The sequence below is a fragment of the Punica granatum genome, chromosome 3 (genome assembly GCF_007655135.1).
Source record: "Punica granatum isolate Tunisia-2019 chromosome 3, ASM765513v2, whole genome shotgun sequence".
NCBI lineage: Eukaryota > Viridiplantae > Streptophyta > Magnoliopsida > Myrtales > Lythraceae > Punica > Punica granatum.
This window is the reverse complement of record NC_045129.1, coordinates 5817401-5836525: the sequence shown is the minus strand read 5'-3', so window position 1 is coordinate 5836525 and position 19125 is coordinate 5817401. Positions and strand designations below refer to the sequence as shown.

Below are 19125 nucleotides of genomic sequence, written 5' to 3'. Positions count from 1 at the left end.
TCGACCAACAACATTTTGTTGGATTGGTCAAACCTTCTTCTTTTTTATTTATTTATTTTTATTTTTTTGTCGGTGGGATTCTGCTTTTAAGCCCATATCGTGATATGTATAACAGTTTCAAGGAGAGCAACGGTTTCACGGGGGGCATTTCTCATATTATACGTACTAAGAAACGAAGCATATGATGTTTTTGAGTGACTAGCATTTTTGACGTTTGGCCGCTCGTACCGGCTTTGCTTGCTCCATACCTTGAATTCATTTGCTCTACGTACTTGAGGAATTGATCCGGATAAGTGAAGATTGTTGCCGATGCATATAGTAACATATAATTTAGTATAAGTCAGTATATTATCACGTAATATTCATATTAATTTGAATATTTCTTGTAAAGTAGGATCGATGTATCGGTGGGTTCATAGACAAGATAACACGTCCATATATGTAGTTAGGATGAAATTCTCATTCCTCTTAGAATCAGGGTAAATTTTTTTGAAAAGGTATTTTAGGGTTTCGAACCATCGTATATTAATTTTTCTAAATACTAAATTGAGATGGAATTGGGGCTCCCTCTACCATTAGTGCCATAATTGAAAGATGAAGAATGCACAAATGGAAGATCTCATTTGTAGATATATAGAATCAACGAGTTGGACTGAAGACATCCTTATCTAATTTCATCCCTTGACGGTCTTTCAAATTTATCTGAATACACTCTTTTTTTCTGTTTTAAGATAGATCACAGCTGGTCCATAAACGTAATAGGTATAGAGAAAAGTAACTAAAGCAGCACGTTAAAGTCCTAGTATAGCCAAAGAAAACTCAATATCAGTTCTTTCATTATAACCAAGAGAGGCATCCTTCCTTATATCGTGCACCATATGATTGCAAGTTGCAACAGAAGGGGCTCGAAATATCGGACACCGATAGTTAACCATGTACTCTCACATCCAAATATTTTTTAACTTTTCTGATCTCTTTACATCTTCATTGCAACTACCTTATTCTGATAAACCAGACGACCTATGAGCTCGTAAGGTGCCAGCGCATCACGTATTTGAGGTAGAGGTATGTGCAGAAACTTGTACTGTATCTATTGTATTGCCGGTGCTGCTTCTAAGAATAGATGTGGCCCATCATTCTCCAAAAAATGTACTTTTATTATACTGAGAAATAGCTGCACCGATTATATGTTCGGGTCCGGACTGGTGGTGCTTTAATTCTTTCTCGCAATGGAATTTTGGGTGCCTTGCGGAGATTTTGTATGGTCACATTTTGGGCAGGTAAGAAGATCGAAGAGTAATACCTGTCGGTTCTACGATCATACTTATCGAGTACTCTTTTAGCAATACAACCCTTTCTTCTTCCTGGTGCACAATGTAGTGAATGAACTGAACCTCAGGTCTACTCGTTATTTTTACCGTGTTTAGATGTGAGACATGACCAAGCCGACCGGATGGGGACTGCCTTTGCGGTATAGAAAGCAGTTCGTGCTTCTTTTTTTTTTTTAATGAATGTAAATATATTAAGGTTCTTTAGGAAGATTAGGAGTGAGTATAAGTTATCGAAAATCACTCCTCTCTCATCGCGGCTCTGCTTGGGGCCTAATCTCGACATGTCCTGGGCCATCGACATTATCTTACTATTCCAGGTGTTATCTATATATATTCAGCATAGTACAGTCAAATGCTTTCTTCCTACCCTATCAAGTCCGTCTTGCAAATAGTATTCCGCGCAAATTCTCCCAGAATTGATTATTTTCCATTCACAATACTCGAACCCGAAACTTTAATTAAGAAAAATAAGTGTAAAACGACTTAAACTGACTCACGCCGGTAAAGATATGATCAATCACAATTACTGTTTGTCTTTCCATTATTTATAGACTCCCATCGAAACCATATCCATAAAAATTTGCTAGTGGCTTGACTTCACCTTGTTGGGGTACGAAGTCCACAACTCCCTTAATTCTATGTCCCTTTCGACTTGCTTATTCTATCAAGCACACGATCTGTGAACAACGCCTATTGCCAACACTACTACTCTTTCCGATCCCCTATATTCCTACGGGAATTGCAATTAAGATAAACTCATTAAGTTCTAATTGAATTGGCTACCTAAAGTATGTGAGTATATTACTATTTTACCTTGATTCCTCGAGATTGAGCTGAGGCTACTCTATCCCTAATCCAAACCCGAAATCCATTTTCTAAGTTCATTCAGATTAATAGATCATAACAATTGTTAAACAGACAATTATAAGCATTAAGTACAAAATATAATAAATAGATCAAGATCGAAAACTAATTAGATTAATAGAAAATAAACAAACTAATTATGCATAGGTTCAATCATAGTCCTAGCATATGAAATTAGCTTATATGAATTAGAAAACACATAGACGAATTCAATATAGTCATTACATTCAAAAGAGATCAACAAAAGTATTAATAAAACTCCTTAAAATCTAAATCGATTTCTTATCTACGATTTCTTCCTCTCCTCTGTAATCCACACTTTCTACAATCTCTTCTCTTCACATTTATAAGCAACCCTTTCAAAACTCTAAAAATCTCTCTTACATATTTCCTAATTAGACATTCAATTGCAAATCTCCAAAGATTTAAAATGTATATTTTTATGCCCAAAAAATAATCTCAAGAATCACTTTAGAAGTTTCCTCAACTTTGGATTTTTAATACCTATGTAAAATTCAGGAAGAGAGTGAAATTGGGTAGATTTGAACTGATTTGAAAGGCTGCAGCCTTTATTTCCACTGTTGGGGCCGTCCGAATCAGTTTTTTCTAGCTGTGCGCTTCTAACTCGACAAGCTGTCCATCTATATGAAATTTGCACCATAAATTCGAGTTTAACCTGGCCAAAAACTCCGAAAACTTTGAGACTGCGAAAGCTCTATTACTGAACTAACTCCGAAAATTACCTAAAAACAAACCAAAAACTAATAGAAATTCCTATACCCTTTAATAATGCAAATGAATGAAAAATTAACTAAAAATCTACTCAAACTATCCTAATCTCAATTCGAATAACACCTGTTAAAAGTGCAGAATAACTCTATTTTCATGGAGTTATCAATTGCCCCCAGATCGTAACCAATAGCTCTTCTTGCCGGGCCATAGTTGTAGTTGCTGCAAGCCATACATGATCAATATATAAGAAGATATTAAATATTATTGCTGATATTGATTGTTAGTTTGATCATCAGCATACGAAGTATCGAGTAATTACTTAATAGGAGATTAGTATCGGGCCACTGCTGGTTGGCATACATATATGCACCACGTATATGAAGGAACTATCACCCTCCAATACGACTGGAACATTTGCTTTGCCGTTCGCTTCAAACACATCTTCCTCAGAGTTCCATTAGGAAAAAGGGTTCCTGCATGTATATATATGTAGATATACGCATATATACCCCTACTATATAATACGATGATGAATTCAACTTCGGCTCCTCCACTTTGCTCCTTATCTCTATTTGCAATGATGGACCTCCGTCATGATACTCCGAGCCAGATGCCAGGGGCCAGGGCCACTGCTGGTTGGCATACGTATATGCACCACGTATATGAATGAACTATCACCCTCCAATACGACTGGAACATTTGCTTTGCCATAGGAAAAAGGGTTCGTGCATGTATATATATGTAGATATACCCATATATACCCCTACTATATAATACGATGATGAATTCAACTTCGGCTCCTCCACTTTGCTCCTTATCTCTATTTGCAATGATGGACCTCCGTCATGATACTCCTTGCCAGGTGCCAGGTGCCAGGGCCAATGCTGGTTGGCATACATATATGCACCACGTATATGAAGGAACTATCACCCTCCAATACGACTGAAACATTTGCTTTGCCGTTCGCTTCAAACCCATCTTCCTCAGAGTTCCCATAGGAAAAAGGGTTCGTTCATGTATACATATGTAGATATACCCATATATACAACTACTATATAATCCGATGATGAATTCAACTTCGGCTCCTCCACTTTGCTCCTTATCTCTATTTTCTACCATTAATGGACTATGAATTTAAGATCGACCTAGAAGCTAAATCATTGGATTTCCATACCTTTCTTAGTTTTTCTTAATTTTTATTTGTTTTGCGTTTAGACCTCATTTTCTATCCACCGAAAAAAATAGACTACGAATTTTTATATACGATAATGGAAGCTGCTGTCAATCCAACATTTTGTTGGATCGATCAGACCTTCTTGGATTCTGCTTTTATTCTCGTATCCTGATATGTCGAACGTTTAAAGTAGTACAGCTGTTTCACGGGTGGCATTTCTCATGTTTTACGTACTAAGAAACGAAGCATATGAAGTTTGAGTCGGTGACAAGATAATAATAGCATTTTTTTTCTTTTTACGTTAGGCCGCTCTTATCGGCTTTGCTTGCTCCATACTTTGAATTTATTTGCTCTACGTACTTGAGGAATTGATCCGGATAAGTGACGATTGTCGCCGATGCATATAGTAACATACAGTTCAGTATAAGTTAGTACATTATCACATCACATTCATATTAATTTGAATAATTCTTATAAAGTAGATAGATGGTAACGGTGTGTTCACACAAAAGATAAAACATCCATCTAGCTAGGATGAAATTCTCAATTATCTCAGTGTCAAAGTAAATTTTTTTGGTAAATGTCAAAAAAATCACAAATTTTACATTTTCTCTCGGCGCGGTTATGCTTAGGGCCTAATCTTGACACGCCCAGGGCCATCGAGATTATCTCACTAGTCCAGGTGTTATCTGTATATCATTTAAAATAGTCCAGACAAATGCTTTCTTCTGACCCTATCGAGTCTGGCTTGCAAATAGTATTCCAGGTAAATTCTAACAGTGTGAGTTTTCTACATTTATAATACTCGAAACCGAAATGTTAATTAAGAAAAATAAGTGTCAAACTACTTGAACGGAGTCGCGTCGGTAAAGATATAATCAATCACAATTATTGTTTGACTTTATGTTATTTCTGCGACTCCCACCGGACCCATATCCATAAAGGCTTACCCCACGGCTTCACTTGACATTGTTGTCGTACGAAGTCCACAACTCCCCTAATTCTATGTCCTTTTCGACTTGTTTATTCTATCAGCCCATGCTCTGCTAACAACACTATCGCCACCCCTACTACTCTTTCCAACTTGAAATGTTGGTTTTATTAAGCCAGCATACACCTTTGTCTAGAACTAATATGTTTCGTGATTGATTTTAGCTGGTTGAACTTCTAATAGTGCCGGTGGCACCGATAATTTATATGGTTAATTGATTCAATAACCAAGATTATTTTCGGTCTATCCGTTATTTGTTAGTAATTAATTATATATGAATGAGGTAACATTAACTTCAATGGAAACCGATGAACCGTGGCCCGGATAATTAATCTGATCAAATTTATTGATCGACCTTGCATATGGGATGCTGTCTGCTATCCAAAAGATTTACAAGGCAAACTTTCGCACATACACATACGGCGCGGGAGTTTGCTTTATTCAAACACTCTCTATAGGGTAAGGCCGTGGGATTGTTTGCCTAACTAAGCAAATGAAAGTTGGTCAGAACATTCAAGATTATTCCCATATCCCACGTGTAGCAGGTCGCAGTATCTCTTGTAGAACCCGATCCGGTCCTGCACCTGGCTCGGAGTTGGCTTCCCGCACTCAATCCCCCCGTTGATTATGTTGGTGATGACACCGTAGCCCAGGACCCGTCCCGCATCGGAGTCTTCGTTGGAAGGAGTCCACTGCTCCGTGATGACGCTGTGGCACGAGGGCTTCGGGGACTGCGGGGTCATCCAAAACCAAAGAGCCGTCTTGAATGAGATGACCGGATCGGTTGCCACCGCATCCGGGTTTCTAAGCAGGTTATAACCAATAGCTCTTCCTGCCGGGCCATAGTTGTAGTTGCTGCAGCCAATATATGATCAATATATAAGAAGATATTAAATACTATCACTAATTTTTAGTTTGACCATCAGCATATCAAGTGTCGGTTTATTACTTACTAGGAGATTTGCATCGGACCACGGCCATAGTACTTTTTGCCGGGAGAGCAGGGCCACTGCTGGTTGGCTACGCAATAGTCGCCAGGGTTGCCGTTCTGTTGCCTGAAGCAGTACCCCCATGCGTACGGACCGTCTGGTGAACTTGCGCACCCGCCTTCACACACATATATAAATGGCCTAAGTTATCTCGATTTGATCAAATTTCAAATATATATTCATAATGTATATAATCGAAGGGCGGGGCGGGAAATAGCATGCCAAACTGCTGCAAAGCTTAGTAGAAAGTATAGCATATTAAGAAACCTGTGGTCTCGTGAGAAGTCTGTCCTAGGAAGGCAGCAATCTCCCTCTTCCGGGTGGCGATGTCACCGGTAGTCCCAAAGCTGCAGAATGACTTGGCTGCGGCAATGAAAGCATCGTATGTGTAGAAGCCCTTCGCAGGACATGCAGCATCGTTGCTGTGCTTCAGCATCCGATTGAACAAATCCCGGCTGATGATCCCGCTTATGTCCTCGGACTGCACCCTCCCACAGGATGCAGAGAGAAAGAGTGAGACCAGAGGGAGAAGTATTAGACAACTTAGTTTGAACATCTTTCCTTTTCCCTTCTCGGTGATTCAATTGAGGGATGTTTATGGCAAGCTCAGCAGCTGGTATGATATTTATAGAATTACCAGTAAATAAGGGGAAAGAGATATTTTTCTTTTACTTTCTTTTTTCTTTTTCTTTTTTTTATGGAAGAAAGTTCGACCATTAATTATTTAAAGTTCGACCAACAACATTTTGTCGGATTGGTCAAACCTTCTTCTTTTTTAATTAATTATTTATTTAATTTATATTTTTTTGTCGGTGGGATTCTGCTTTTAAGCCCATATCCTGATATGTATAGCAGTTTCAAGAAGAGCAACGGTTTCGCCGGGGGGGGGGGGGGGGGGGGGGGGGGGGGTGGGGCATTTCTCATATTATACGTACTAAGAAACGAAGCATATGATGTTTTTGAGTGACTAGCTAATAATAGCATTTTTGACGTTTGGCCGCTCGTATCGGCTTTGCTTGCTCCATACTTTGAATTCATTTGCTCTACGTACTTGAGGAATTGATCCGGATAAGTGAAGATTGTTGCCGATGCATATTGTAACATATAATTCAGTAAAAGTTAGTACATTATCACGTCATATTTATATTAATTTGAATATTTCTTCTAAAGTAGGATCAATGTATCGGTGGGTTCATAGACAAGATAAAACGTCCATATATTTAGTTAGGATGAAATTCTCATTCCTCTTAGGATCAGGGTAAATTTTTTTGAAAAGGTGTTTTAGGGTTTCGAACCATCTTATACTAATTGTTCTAAATACTAAATTGTGATGGAATTGGGGCTCCGTCCACCATCAGTGCCATAATTGAAGGATGAACAATGCACAAATGGAAAATTTCGTTTGTAGATATATAGAATCAACGAGTTTGACTTAAGACATCCTTATCCCATTTCATCCCTTGATGGTCTTTCAAATTTCTCTGAATACACTCTTTTTTCTGTTATAAGATATATCACAGCTGGTCCATAAACGTAATAGGTATAGAGAAAAGTAACTAAAGCAACACGGAAAAGTCCTAGTATAGCCAAAGAAAACTCAATATCAATTCTTTCATTGCACCATAGGATTGCAAGTTGCAACAGAAGGGGCTCGAAATATCGGACACCGACAGTTAACCATGTACTCTCACATCCAAGTTTTTTTTAACTTTCCTGATCTTTTCACGACTTCATTGCAGCCACCTTATTCTGATAAATCAGACGACCTATGAGCTTGTAAGGCGCCGGCGCATCACCTATTTGAGGTAATTCCTTGTTTCCCCAACAAAAGCATGGAAAAGCTCGAGCTCAGCCTCACTCTGGTGTTTTGCGTGACTACGGGCGGGCGACTCTCTTGGAAATTTTGCAAATATAGGAGGATTCTTGGTAGAGAAAAGGCTCTGCACTTCTGATTCTTTGGATCCTTCAAGAATTTGTTTACATGATTTGGGGAAAGGCTACTCTGAATTTAGAACTCACAAACAAATTTTCATACCAAAGTTCAGTTCAGAAGAGCGATCCCGTCCAGGACTGATTTACAATCGGAATCCTCGTTCTACTGTTTCAACATACCCATAAGAGGTCGTTGTATTAACAACTCTTTAAATGTTTATTTTACAGCCATGTCCCCCAAAGATCCTGCGCTTTCAGTAGAGGTATGTGCATAAACTTGTACTGTATCTGTTGTATTGCCGGTGTTGCTTCTAAGAATAGATGTGGCCCATCATTCTCCAAAAAATGTACTTTTATTATACTGAGAAATAGCTGCACTGATTATATGTTCGGGTCCGGACCGGTGGTGCTTTAATTCTTTCTCGCAATGGAATTTTGGGTGCCTTGCGGAGATTTTGTATGGTCACATTTTGGGCAGGTAAGAAGATCGAAGAGTAATACCTGTCGGTTCTACGATCATACTTATCGAGTACTCTTTTAGCAATACAACCCTTTCTTCTTCCTGGTGTACAATGTAGTGAATGAACTGAACCTCAGGTCTACTCGTTATTTTTACCGTGTTTAGATGTGAGACATGACCAAGCCAACCAGAAAGGGACTGCCTTTGTGGTTTAGAAGGTAGTTCGTGCTTCTTTTTTTTTTTATGAATGTAAATGTATGAAGGTGCTTCAAGAAGATTGGAGTGACTATAAGTTATCGGAAATCACTCCTCTCTCATCGCGGCTCTGCTTGGGGCATAATCTCGACATGTCCTGGGCCATCGACATTATCTTACTATTCTAGGTGTTATCTATATATCATTCAGCATAGTCCAGGCAAATGCTTTCTTCCTACCCTATCGAGTCCGGCTTGCAAATAGTGTTCCCCGCAAATTCTCTTAGCATTGATTTTTTTTCCATTTACAATACTCGAACCGAAACTTTAATTGAGGAAAATAAGTGGGAAACGACTTGAACTGACTCACGCCGGTAAAGATATGATCAATCACAATTACTGTTTGTCTTTCCGTTATTTATATGACACCTACGGAAACCATATCGATAAAGATTTTCCTAGGGGCTTGACTTGACTTTGTTGGGGGTACGAAGTCCACAATTCCCCTAATTCTATGTCCCTTTCAACTCGCTTATTCTATCAAGCACACGATCTGCTAACAACGCCTATCGCCAACACTACTACTCTTTCCAATCCCCTATATTCCTACAAGATTTGCAATTAAGATAAACTCATTCAGTTCTAACTGAATTGGCTACCTAAGGTATGTAAGTATATTACTACCTTACCTTGATTCCTCGATATTGAGCTGAGGCTACTCTATCCCTAATCTAAACCCGAAATCCATTTTCTAAGTTCATTCAGATTAACATATCATAACAATTTTTAATTAGACAATTATAAGCTTTAAGTGCAAAATAAAATAAATAGATCAAGATCGAAAACTAATTATATTAATAGAAAATAAACAAACTAATTACGCGTAGGTTCAATCATAGTCCTAGCATATGAAATTAGCTTATATGAATTAGAAAACACATAGACGAATTCAATATAGTCATTACATTCAAAAGAGATCAACAAAAATATTAATAAAACTCCTTAAAATCTAAATCGAATTCTTATCTGTGGTTTCTTCCTCTCCTCCATAATCCACACTTTCTACAGTCTCTTCTCTTCACATTTATAAGCAACCCTTTCAAAACTCCAAAAATCTCTCTTACATGTAATTTCCTAATTAGACATTCAATTGCTAATCTCCAAAGATTTAAAATGTATCTTTCTATGCCCAAAAAATAATCTCAAGAATCACTTTACAAGTTTCCTCAACTTTGGATCTTTAATACCCATGTAAAATTCAGGAAGAGAGTGAAATTGGGTAGATTTGAACTGATTTGAAAGGCTGCAGCCTTTATTTCCTCGGCTGGGGCCGTCCGAATCAGATTTTTCCGACTGTGCGCTTCTAACTCGACAAGCTGTCCATCCATATGTAATTTGCACCAAAAATTCGAGTTTAACCTGGCCAAAAACTCCGAAAACTTTGAGACTGCGAAAGCTCAATTACCGAACTAACTCCGAAAATTACCTAAAAACAAATAAAAAAACTAATAGAAACTCCTATACCCTTTAATAATGCAAATGAATAAAAAATTAACTAAAAACCTAATCTCAATAAACTAGCTCCAATAATACCCGTTAAAAGTGCAGAATAACTCTATTTTCATAGAGTTATCAATTGCCCCAGATCGTAACCAATAGCTCTTCTTGCCGGGCCATAGTTGTAGTTGCTGCAAGCCATACATGATCAATATATAAGAAGATATTAAACATTATTGCTGATATTGATTGTTAGTTTGATCATCAGCATACGAAGTATCCATTAATCACCCTCCAATACGACTGGAACATTTGCTTTGCCATAGGAAAAAGGGTTCGTGCATGTATATATATGTAGATATACCCATATATACCCCTACTATATAATACGATGATGAATTCAACTTCGGCTCCTCCACTTTGCTCCTTATCTCTATTTGCAATGATGGACCTCCGTCATGATACTCCTTGCCAGGTGCCAGGGCCACTAATGGTTGGCATACGTATATGCACCACGTATATGAATGAACTATCACCCTCCAATACGACTGGAACATTTGCTTTGCCGTTCGCTTCAAACCCATCTTCCTCAGAGTTCCCATAGGAAAAAGGGTTCGTTCATGTATACATATATGTAGATATACCCCTACTATATAATACGACGATGAATTCAACTTCGGCTCCTCCACTTTGCTCCTTATCTCTATTTGCAATGACGGACCTCATTTATCGCGGAAGTCCAAGCCCTTGGAAATTTTCTCCCATTAATGGACTATGAAATTAAGATCGACCTAGAAGCTAAATCATTGGATTTCCATGCCTTTCTTTGTTTTTCTTAATTTTTATTTGTTTTCCGTTTAGACCTCATTTTCTATCCACCGAAAAAAATAGACTACGAATTTTTATATACGATAATGGGAGCTACTGTCAATCCAACATTTTGTTGGATCGGTCAGACCTTCTTGGATTCTGCTTTTATTCCCGTATCTTGATGTGTAGCACGTTTAATGGAGAGCAGCTGTTTCACGGGTGGCATTTCTCATATTTTACGTACTAAGAAACGAAGCATATGAAGTTTGAGTCGATGACTAGATAATAATAGCATTTTTTTTCTTTTTACGTTAGGCCGCTCGTATCGGCTTTGCTTGGTCCATACTTTGAATTTATTTGCTCTACGTACTTGAGGAATTGATATGGATAAGTAAAGATTGTTGCCGCTGCATATAATAACATACAGTTCAGTATAAGTTAGTACATTATCACGTCACATTCATATTAATTTGAATAATTCTTATAAAGTAGGTAGATGGTAACGGTGTGTTCACACAAAAGATAAAACATCCATTTAGTTAGGATGAAATTCTCATTCCTCTCGGGGTCAAAGTAAATTTTTTGCGTAAATGTCAAAAAATTCACAAATTTTACATTTTCTCTCAGCGCAGTTATGCTTAGGGCCTAATCTTGACACGCCCAGGGCCATTGAGATTATTTCACTAGTCCAGGTGTTATTTGTATATCATTTAAAATACTCCAGGCAAATGCTTTCTTCTGTCCCTATCGAGTCCGGCTTGCAAATAGTATTCCAGGTAAATTCTAACAGTGTGGGTTTTCTACATTTATAATACTTGAAACCGAAATTTTAATTAAGAAAAATAAGTGTCAAACTACTTGAACAGACTCGCGTCAGTGAAGATATGATCAATCGCAATTATTGTTTGACATTATGTTATTTTTGCGACTCCCACCGGACCCATATCCATAAAGGCTTACCCCACGGCTTCACTTGACATTGTTGTTGTACGAAGTACAAACCTCCCCTAATTCTATGTCCTTTTCGACTTGTTTATTCTATCAGCCCATGCTCTGCTAACAACACTATCGCCACCCCTACTACTCTTTCCAACTTGAAATGTTGGTTTTATTAAGCCAGCATACACCTTTGTGTAGAACTAATATAGCCAAAGAAAACTCAATATCAGTTCTTTCATTGTAACCAAGAGAGGCATCCTTCCTTATATCGTGCACCATAGGATTGCAAGTTGTAACAGAAGGGGCTCGAAATATCGGACACCGACAGTTAACCATGTACTCTCACATCCAAGTATTTTTTAACTTTTCCGATCTCTTCACATCTTCATTGCAGCCACCTTATTCTGATAAATCATACGACCTCTGAGCTCGTAAGGCGCCAGCGCATCACGTATTAGAGGTATTTCCTTGTTTCCCCAACAAAAGCATGGAAAAGCTCGAGCTCAGCCTCACTCTGGTGTTTTGCGTGACTACGGGTGGGCAACTCTCCCGGAAATTTTGCAAATATAAAAGGATTCTTGGTAGAGAAAAGGCTCTGCACTTCTAATTTTTTGGATCCTTCAAGAATTTGTTTACATGATTTGGGGAAAGGCTACTCTGAATTTAGAACTCACATTCACAAACAAATTTTCATACCAAAGTTCAGTTAAGAAGAGCGATCCCGTCCAGGACTGATTTACAACCGGGATCCTCGTTCTACTGTTTCAACATACCCATAAGAGGTCGTTGTATTAACAACTCTTTAAATGTTTATTTTACAGCCATGTCCTCCGAAGATCCTGCGCTTTCAAGAGAGGTATGTGCATAAACTTGTATTGTATCTGTTGTATTGCCGGTGTTGCTTCTAAGAATAGATATGGCCCATCATTCTCCAGAAAATGTACTTTTATTATACTGAGAAATAGCTGCACCGATTATATGTTCAGGTCCGGACTGGTGGTGCTTTAATTCTTCCTCGCAATGGAATTTTGGGCGCCTTGCGAAGATTTTTTATGGTCCAATTTTGGGTAGGAGAGAAGATCGAAGAGTAATAGCTGTTGGTTCTACGGTCATACTTATCGAGTACTCTTTTAGCAATACAACCCTTTCTTCTTCCTGGTGTACAATGTATTGAATGAACTGAACCTCAGGTCTACTCGTTATTTTTACATGTTTAGATGTGAGACATGACCAAGCCAACCAGATAGGGACTGCCTTTGTGGTTTAGAAGGCAGTTCGTGCTTTTTTTTTATGAATGTAAATGTATGAAGGTGCTTTAGGAAGATTAGGAGTGAGTATAAGTTATCAGAAATCACTCCTCTCTCAACGCGGTTGTACGAACCCAAATGTGAACTCTCGTCGGGGCCCGCATACGCGCTTTTAGATCGAGCGGCTTGGGAGTGTCCACCTTCCCGTGGGGACGCGTGATGGACACTCATGGGAAGGAGTCACCACTTATCATTTTATGACCCGAAGGTCGAGGGTGGATAAGTTACCCAGGTCTAGGGGTATTGAACACCTAGTTGTTGTTTAAGGCATTGATCTGTGCGGAACCGGAAAGTCCGAGTTCGGGGCTTCATGTTACGTGCAAGCCTATATCCCGCACGCCCTTTCGGTACTCTGATTTGCTAGGCTTGCATGTTTTATTATTTACCGCATGAATTAAGTTGCGCTTGGCTCGCACGCTCTCACTGAATAGGGCATTGAACCCTGTGAGTGATTGTCAGCACCCCATTTTGGCCCACCGGCTTCCCACGCGAGGATTCCCAACCGAAGCCCGAGGCACTATTCATCACCCGACAATCGGAGGCAAATATGTGGGCACGGGGTCATGAGCAATAGGAGAAGAGCACAGCCCACTGAGAAAGACGGAAGAGAGCAGTCAGAAGAATGAACGGATAAGGAATCCCGAAGACAGCGGAGCTGGCACTGTGGCACTATTCATCACCGAGTCACCGAAGCACCGAAAGGTGCCCAATATGGGGCTTCAAAAATCCCTCTCAGTGCCAAAGTGACCAATGACACGTCCGGGCGCATTTCCGGGGCATCCTGCTTAAGCCGGGACACCCGATCCCCCACGGACGCCTTTTCTGACAAAGCTCCCGGGGTTCGCTCCACTGACAAGCAAACGGCCCCTCAAAGCAGGCCTATGGGCACCCAGGGACCATCAAAGTCGGGGAACAAGCTTAGATGACCTTCCGGAACCCGACTCGGCTTCCCGAGGGACGTTTCAGTGGTCAAGAACGCCTCCCGGCGAGCCTTCGGGTATTTCCACGGAAAGCAGAGACCACAACGATCTCTGAACACCTCACAATAATTCCCGAGCGCCTCAAGGCATTCAGGGCACACTGAGAAAACCCCGGTCAAAGTCCCTAGGTCTTCCCGGGCCAATGGTCCCCGACCAAGGACGACGAGCCGACAATCACTCACGGGGCAAAAGGATCGCCAAAACGAATGCAAGGATGCACAAAGAACAATCGGGGATCGAGGGACGCTAAACTCCACTCCGAACGTCCAAACAGGGCAAAACCGACTCCCAAGGCACCGAGTCGCCCGAACGTTCGTCCACACGATGCATGGCGATATTAGGCTCATTCAAATCCTCGTCATTCAAGCATTCCAAATCCATAAATTAATTGGACATCAGAGATCGGACGCGCGCTCAATCGAGTCTCAAGCATTTTCCGGCTTTTCTCTCAATCGAATGGGACCCACAGCTCAGCCAAGCCAAGCCGCCAAGCCGCGGCTCAACCCCAAGCCACGGCTCAACCCTTCAAGGTCGGCTCAGCCGCAATTAGCCGCGGCTTAACCCCATGGCCGGCGGCTCAAAGCTCTCCCATCCACAAGTTTGAATTTTCCCCCCACATCTTTCACTTCCTATCACATCCTATCACACCCATCACTCTTTCCTTTCCTTTCCCCACACTCTACAAGACATCTACCCCACCCTAATCCACTTCCAAAATTTCGGCAGCCCCCTAAGCATGCCCTAACCCCACTTAACTTTGTTCAATTGCATCATTAAGCTTCCCTTTATAAGCCCTTTCACCATTAAGCCTAATCACTTCTCCATTCTCCTTCTCTCTCAAGCCAATCTCTCTCCACAAACCTCTCAAGCTTCAGCCCTCTCCCCCACTTTCGTCCAGCCCAAGCCAAGGCCGAAACCGGCCAAAACCATCGGAAAACCACCCGGTATTCTGGTGACTACCCGACCCGGCTTAAGCCAAAAATCATCAAACTTCCCTATCCCACATATTTCCCACCCCCTAAGTCCATTTCCGGGCTTAGATTTTCGATTTTCGGCGAGTCGTGCCATCACGTCCAAAGGGTTCCTCACAACCCTCACCCTCCCCCGTGAAGAGGTGGTCACGGTCCGAGGGCCGATCAACCGTGCACAACCACCATTCACCCGTTTCTCTCTAACCGGGTTTTCCTCATTTTTACCGAGTTTTCTCTCACATTTTCGGGTTTGTTCAGGCCTTGGCACGCTCGGGTCTACCCATGGTCGTGTAGATCTGCCTCTTAGGAGTCCAACTAACCCGACCTTGTACCCTGCCGTGACCGGAGAAAGCATGCCGACTTGTTTTTCCCCGACTGGCAGCGGCTGTCTTTCACCCGGGTCACCCATCCGTGACTTCAAACCGAGTCTAGCGACTCCCACGGCCACGTCCCCGACTCTTCTCCTCGTACACCGAGGCTAGGTAACGTTCTTTTGTAATTTAGATAAGCTAGGATCCTCAATCTTATCTTGTATGGAGTGTTTGTATGGCTTTAAATACCGAGAAACATGAGGATAGTACCTTTGTTTCGGATCTATGTTCCATGCATACCATACATCGTCGTACGTACATTCTTTTTATTATTCACGTCCATATGTTATATTAGCTTGCATGCATAACGCTAGGAAGGTTGGGATCCGAGTGGAGGAGATCGACACGGACTCGATGAGGCCCTAGAACCTCTCGGCCGAGCCTCATGGAGGAGGGCCGTGAGCCTCTTCGGCCTCCTAGGGTCCGTGACCCTCTCCTCCTCCCGGATTAAACCGTCTCTAGATGAGTAAAGTCCCTAATCGTGGTTAAGAAACGGTTAAATGAAGAGGAAACAACTCGGATCCGGACGGGAGAGACCCCTTGGCTACGAGTTGGGTCATGGGGGCTCACGGCCTAGTCTCTAAAGAGAGACCCGTGGGCTCCCTTGGCCCATCCGAAGCTATGGCGGCCTCTCTTCTCCCGAATCGAGTCGATTCCTATGTCCTCTCACCATCTATCATGTGTAATGCGTTGGCATGACGGGAAAGGGCTCGGATCGGAATGGGAGAATTCCCTTTGACTCGTGTGAGCCACGAGGACTCACGGCCACTTTTGAGAAGAGGTGGCCGAGAGTCCTCTTGGACCACACGAGTCCAAGGAAGCTTCTCACTTTCCGAAACGGGCCGGTTCCCGTGTTTACTTATTTCGTTATCATCCGAGCCGAGACCGTCTCGTTGTTCATTTACACGTTCCATTTGTGAGTGTTGTGTATGAATCCATGTGATTATGACCACCGAGATAACCGAAACATGCATAATCATCGTGGTTGATGCGTTATGAATGTAAGAGACGATTGAAATCGGTGCAAGAGACCGTCCAAGACTCGGGGATGAGCCAAGGGAGCATTCGGCTACTTCCCTCGGGATGGGACCGAACGTCCCGTGGATCCCCTCGAGTCTAGACCGGTCTCTTCCTCCGTTTGGAAGTCGATTCTTAGAATTGCCTTGTTATTATACTTGTTGTTCATCCATCGGTTTCGTATCGGTTACTCATTATGCATGTTAGTTCTAGAAAAACACCCATCAAGTCCATAACCGCAACGTGAATCAATAACCACTGAAGAATTTTACGAATGGGAAATGGGACGCGTCATTCGGTTAATTAAATCATCTTGAACTAAATAATTGGATAAATTGATTATTAATTCGTAAGCGCGTCGATGGCTCACGGAACGGCGAGAACGCCCTTTTCCTTAAAAGGCCCACAATTTCAAAACACCAAGATGTGTAACACAAATAGAATCGACGTCTAGCGAGTACTCGCGTGCTACGACTCGAGTCGGGGCCCGATTTGAGGCGGCTCGAGTCGGGACGCGTGAGTCCTCCCTAGACTTCTTCGTGTCACACGATCTTCAATTTGTACACGAACATCACACGTTTCATTATCCAATGGCATAATCGTCATTCCGAGATTCACCGATATCCTAGGCGTTAGGGGGTTGGAAACACCTCGATCTATGGGCGAGAAAGGGCAACCCGTTCGGGTGCGAGTTTCATTCGCACGGCCCATTCCGTTCACTTTCGGTGTTTCTGTCTTCCTATCGTAGATTCGGTGGTGAACATTTTATTTCAGTTACAAATTACGAAAAATCGGTTTAATCATGCACTCGACTTAAACGAACATTAGATAATGGGTAGGTGGAATATTAGATTCCAATCTAGAGTCAAAATACGAGTTTGGCTAATTCGGTGAAACCACAGTGTCATCTCACTGAATGAGAGTCTTAAAACAAACACACACATATAATTGGCTTAGAACCCTATTATAATCCACCATCTATGTTTGCCTAGGTTAGATACATTGTTTGCTAACCAACCCCGGTTAATAATTGATTAAATCACGTACATTCGGCCTAATACATAACTTGTCTGTATTTACCGATACTTATCAGTTGTTGTCTGTATTTCATCAGTTTTATCAGTTTTCTTCTGTTTTATTCTTGCTTTTGCTGATTTGTCGCGATTCGGGCCCGAGCCCATAGGTTACATGTTACACGGGGTCCAATGCCCCAAACCACCAAACATGAGGTCCAACGCCTCCTAATTCACCGAGCGCGTGCAACCCGAGTGCGGAATGGGATCTAGCCTCGATTCACCGTTACACTCTGAACACGGCCTATGTGGAAGGCAATTTGGATTGAGCGTGTGAAACGGATTTAGATATCACCCGGGAGCTCGATCGGTCCAACGGTTACAGTGGGAATCGACCGGTTCTCTTGCGAATCGTTGGAACGATCGGACCCGACCCCCGGCTCCTTGAGCCCGCGTTGCCTTAATTAGTTTATCGGTTATTCAAAACACACGGTGAGCCGGAGCGGAATATTGGCCCAATGCAAACCGATCGGGATCCATTTACTTATTCAATTACACTTTGTAATTATTCGAGAGAACATTGTGAGGATTTTATTTGTATATTCACTCGGTCACTTGTAAGGATCCCCGATCGGCGAGCGAGAGGTCCGAGTGTCGAACCGGTCAAGTCGGTCTATTATTACCAAGAGATGAGTAAGCTCGAATACTCGCGGTTTCGGTTCGCGCAGGGAATCGACCATCACGGTTCGATGAACTGTAACGCTAAGATAGTGAACCGATTCCTCGACGCACAAGCCTACTCATCTTTCGGATTCTTGGCCCAACTTGATCAATCCATCGACTTTACGGTGTCAAAACGGGCAAGTCAAGTGCGACCCTAAATCACGCGGTAAATAAACAAAACGGCAAGCCTAGCAAACTAGAGTACCGAAAGGGCGTGCGGGATATAGGCCCGCATGTAATAGAACCCCCGAATTCGGAATTTTCGGTTCCGCATGACCATTGCCTTAGCATTTAGGTGTACCCCGTACCCCTAGACCTGGGTAACTTGCCGACCCTCGACCTTCGAGTCGTAAAATGGCAAGTGGCGACTCCTTCTCACGTGCGTCCGTCGCGCGTCCCCGGGAAGGTGGACACTCCCAAGCCGCGTTTGCTTAGGCGCACGCATGCGTGTCCCGACGAGATTAAATTCGGGTGCGCACAGTGATGATTAGGGCATTGGACCCTGTGAGTGATGATTAGGGTATTGGACCCAGTGATTGATGATTAGGGCGTTGAACCCTAATATTATTCGGCCTAGGGATCAGGCTCGACCCGCATGGCAAACAGGTGCAAAAAGGTAACACACAACATGTTAATAACAGACAAAGTGTTTGTTACTGTCAAATATACATGTCTTAGCAAATTGTTAATCCGGGGTACTTTGGCATGCAAATCCTACCCTAGACAAACAAACGCGTGCTAATGTTTTAGCATTCGGCTTTGGTTCGAGAACCTGACATATCGAATGACCTTAGTCAAGTTTCATGTGTGTGGATTGCTTTTACAGTGAT

At 41.8% G+C, this 19125-nt stretch overlaps 1 protein-coding gene across 1 annotated transcript; it reads right to left on the bottom strand.

Annotated features, from left to right (window-relative positions):
• Nucleotides 1-5415: 5415 nt before the first annotated feature.
• Nucleotides 5416-6697, bottom strand: LOC116199100 (basic endochitinase-like). Its single transcript, XM_031529396.1, has 3 exons — nt 6349-6697; nt 6046-6199; nt 5416-5947 (listed from the first exon to the last, which is right to left on the bottom strand). The coding sequence occupies exons 1-3, from the start codon at nt 6635-6637 to the stop codon at nt 5578-5580; spliced, it is 813 nt and encodes a 270-aa protein (XP_031385256.1). The 5' UTR covers nt 6638-6697; the 3' UTR covers nt 5416-5577.
• Between the last annotated feature and the right edge of the window lie 12428 nt (nt 6698-19125).

Bases quoted from the DNA above. Each gene is read 5' to 3' on its own strand.
- LOC116199100 (XM_031529396.1), bottom strand. From the start codon at position 6,637: ATGTTCAAACTAAGTTGTCTAATACTTCTCCCTCTGGTCTCACTCTTT. The intron at 6,200-6,348 runs GTTTCTTAATAT...ATGTGTGTGAAG, and splicing joins GACTTCTCACGAGACCACAG to GCGGGTGCGCAAGTTCACCA. The intron at 5,948-6,045 runs GTAAGTAATAAA...TATTGGCTGCAG, and splicing joins GGTCCGATGCAAATCTCCTA to CAACTACAACTATGGCCCGG.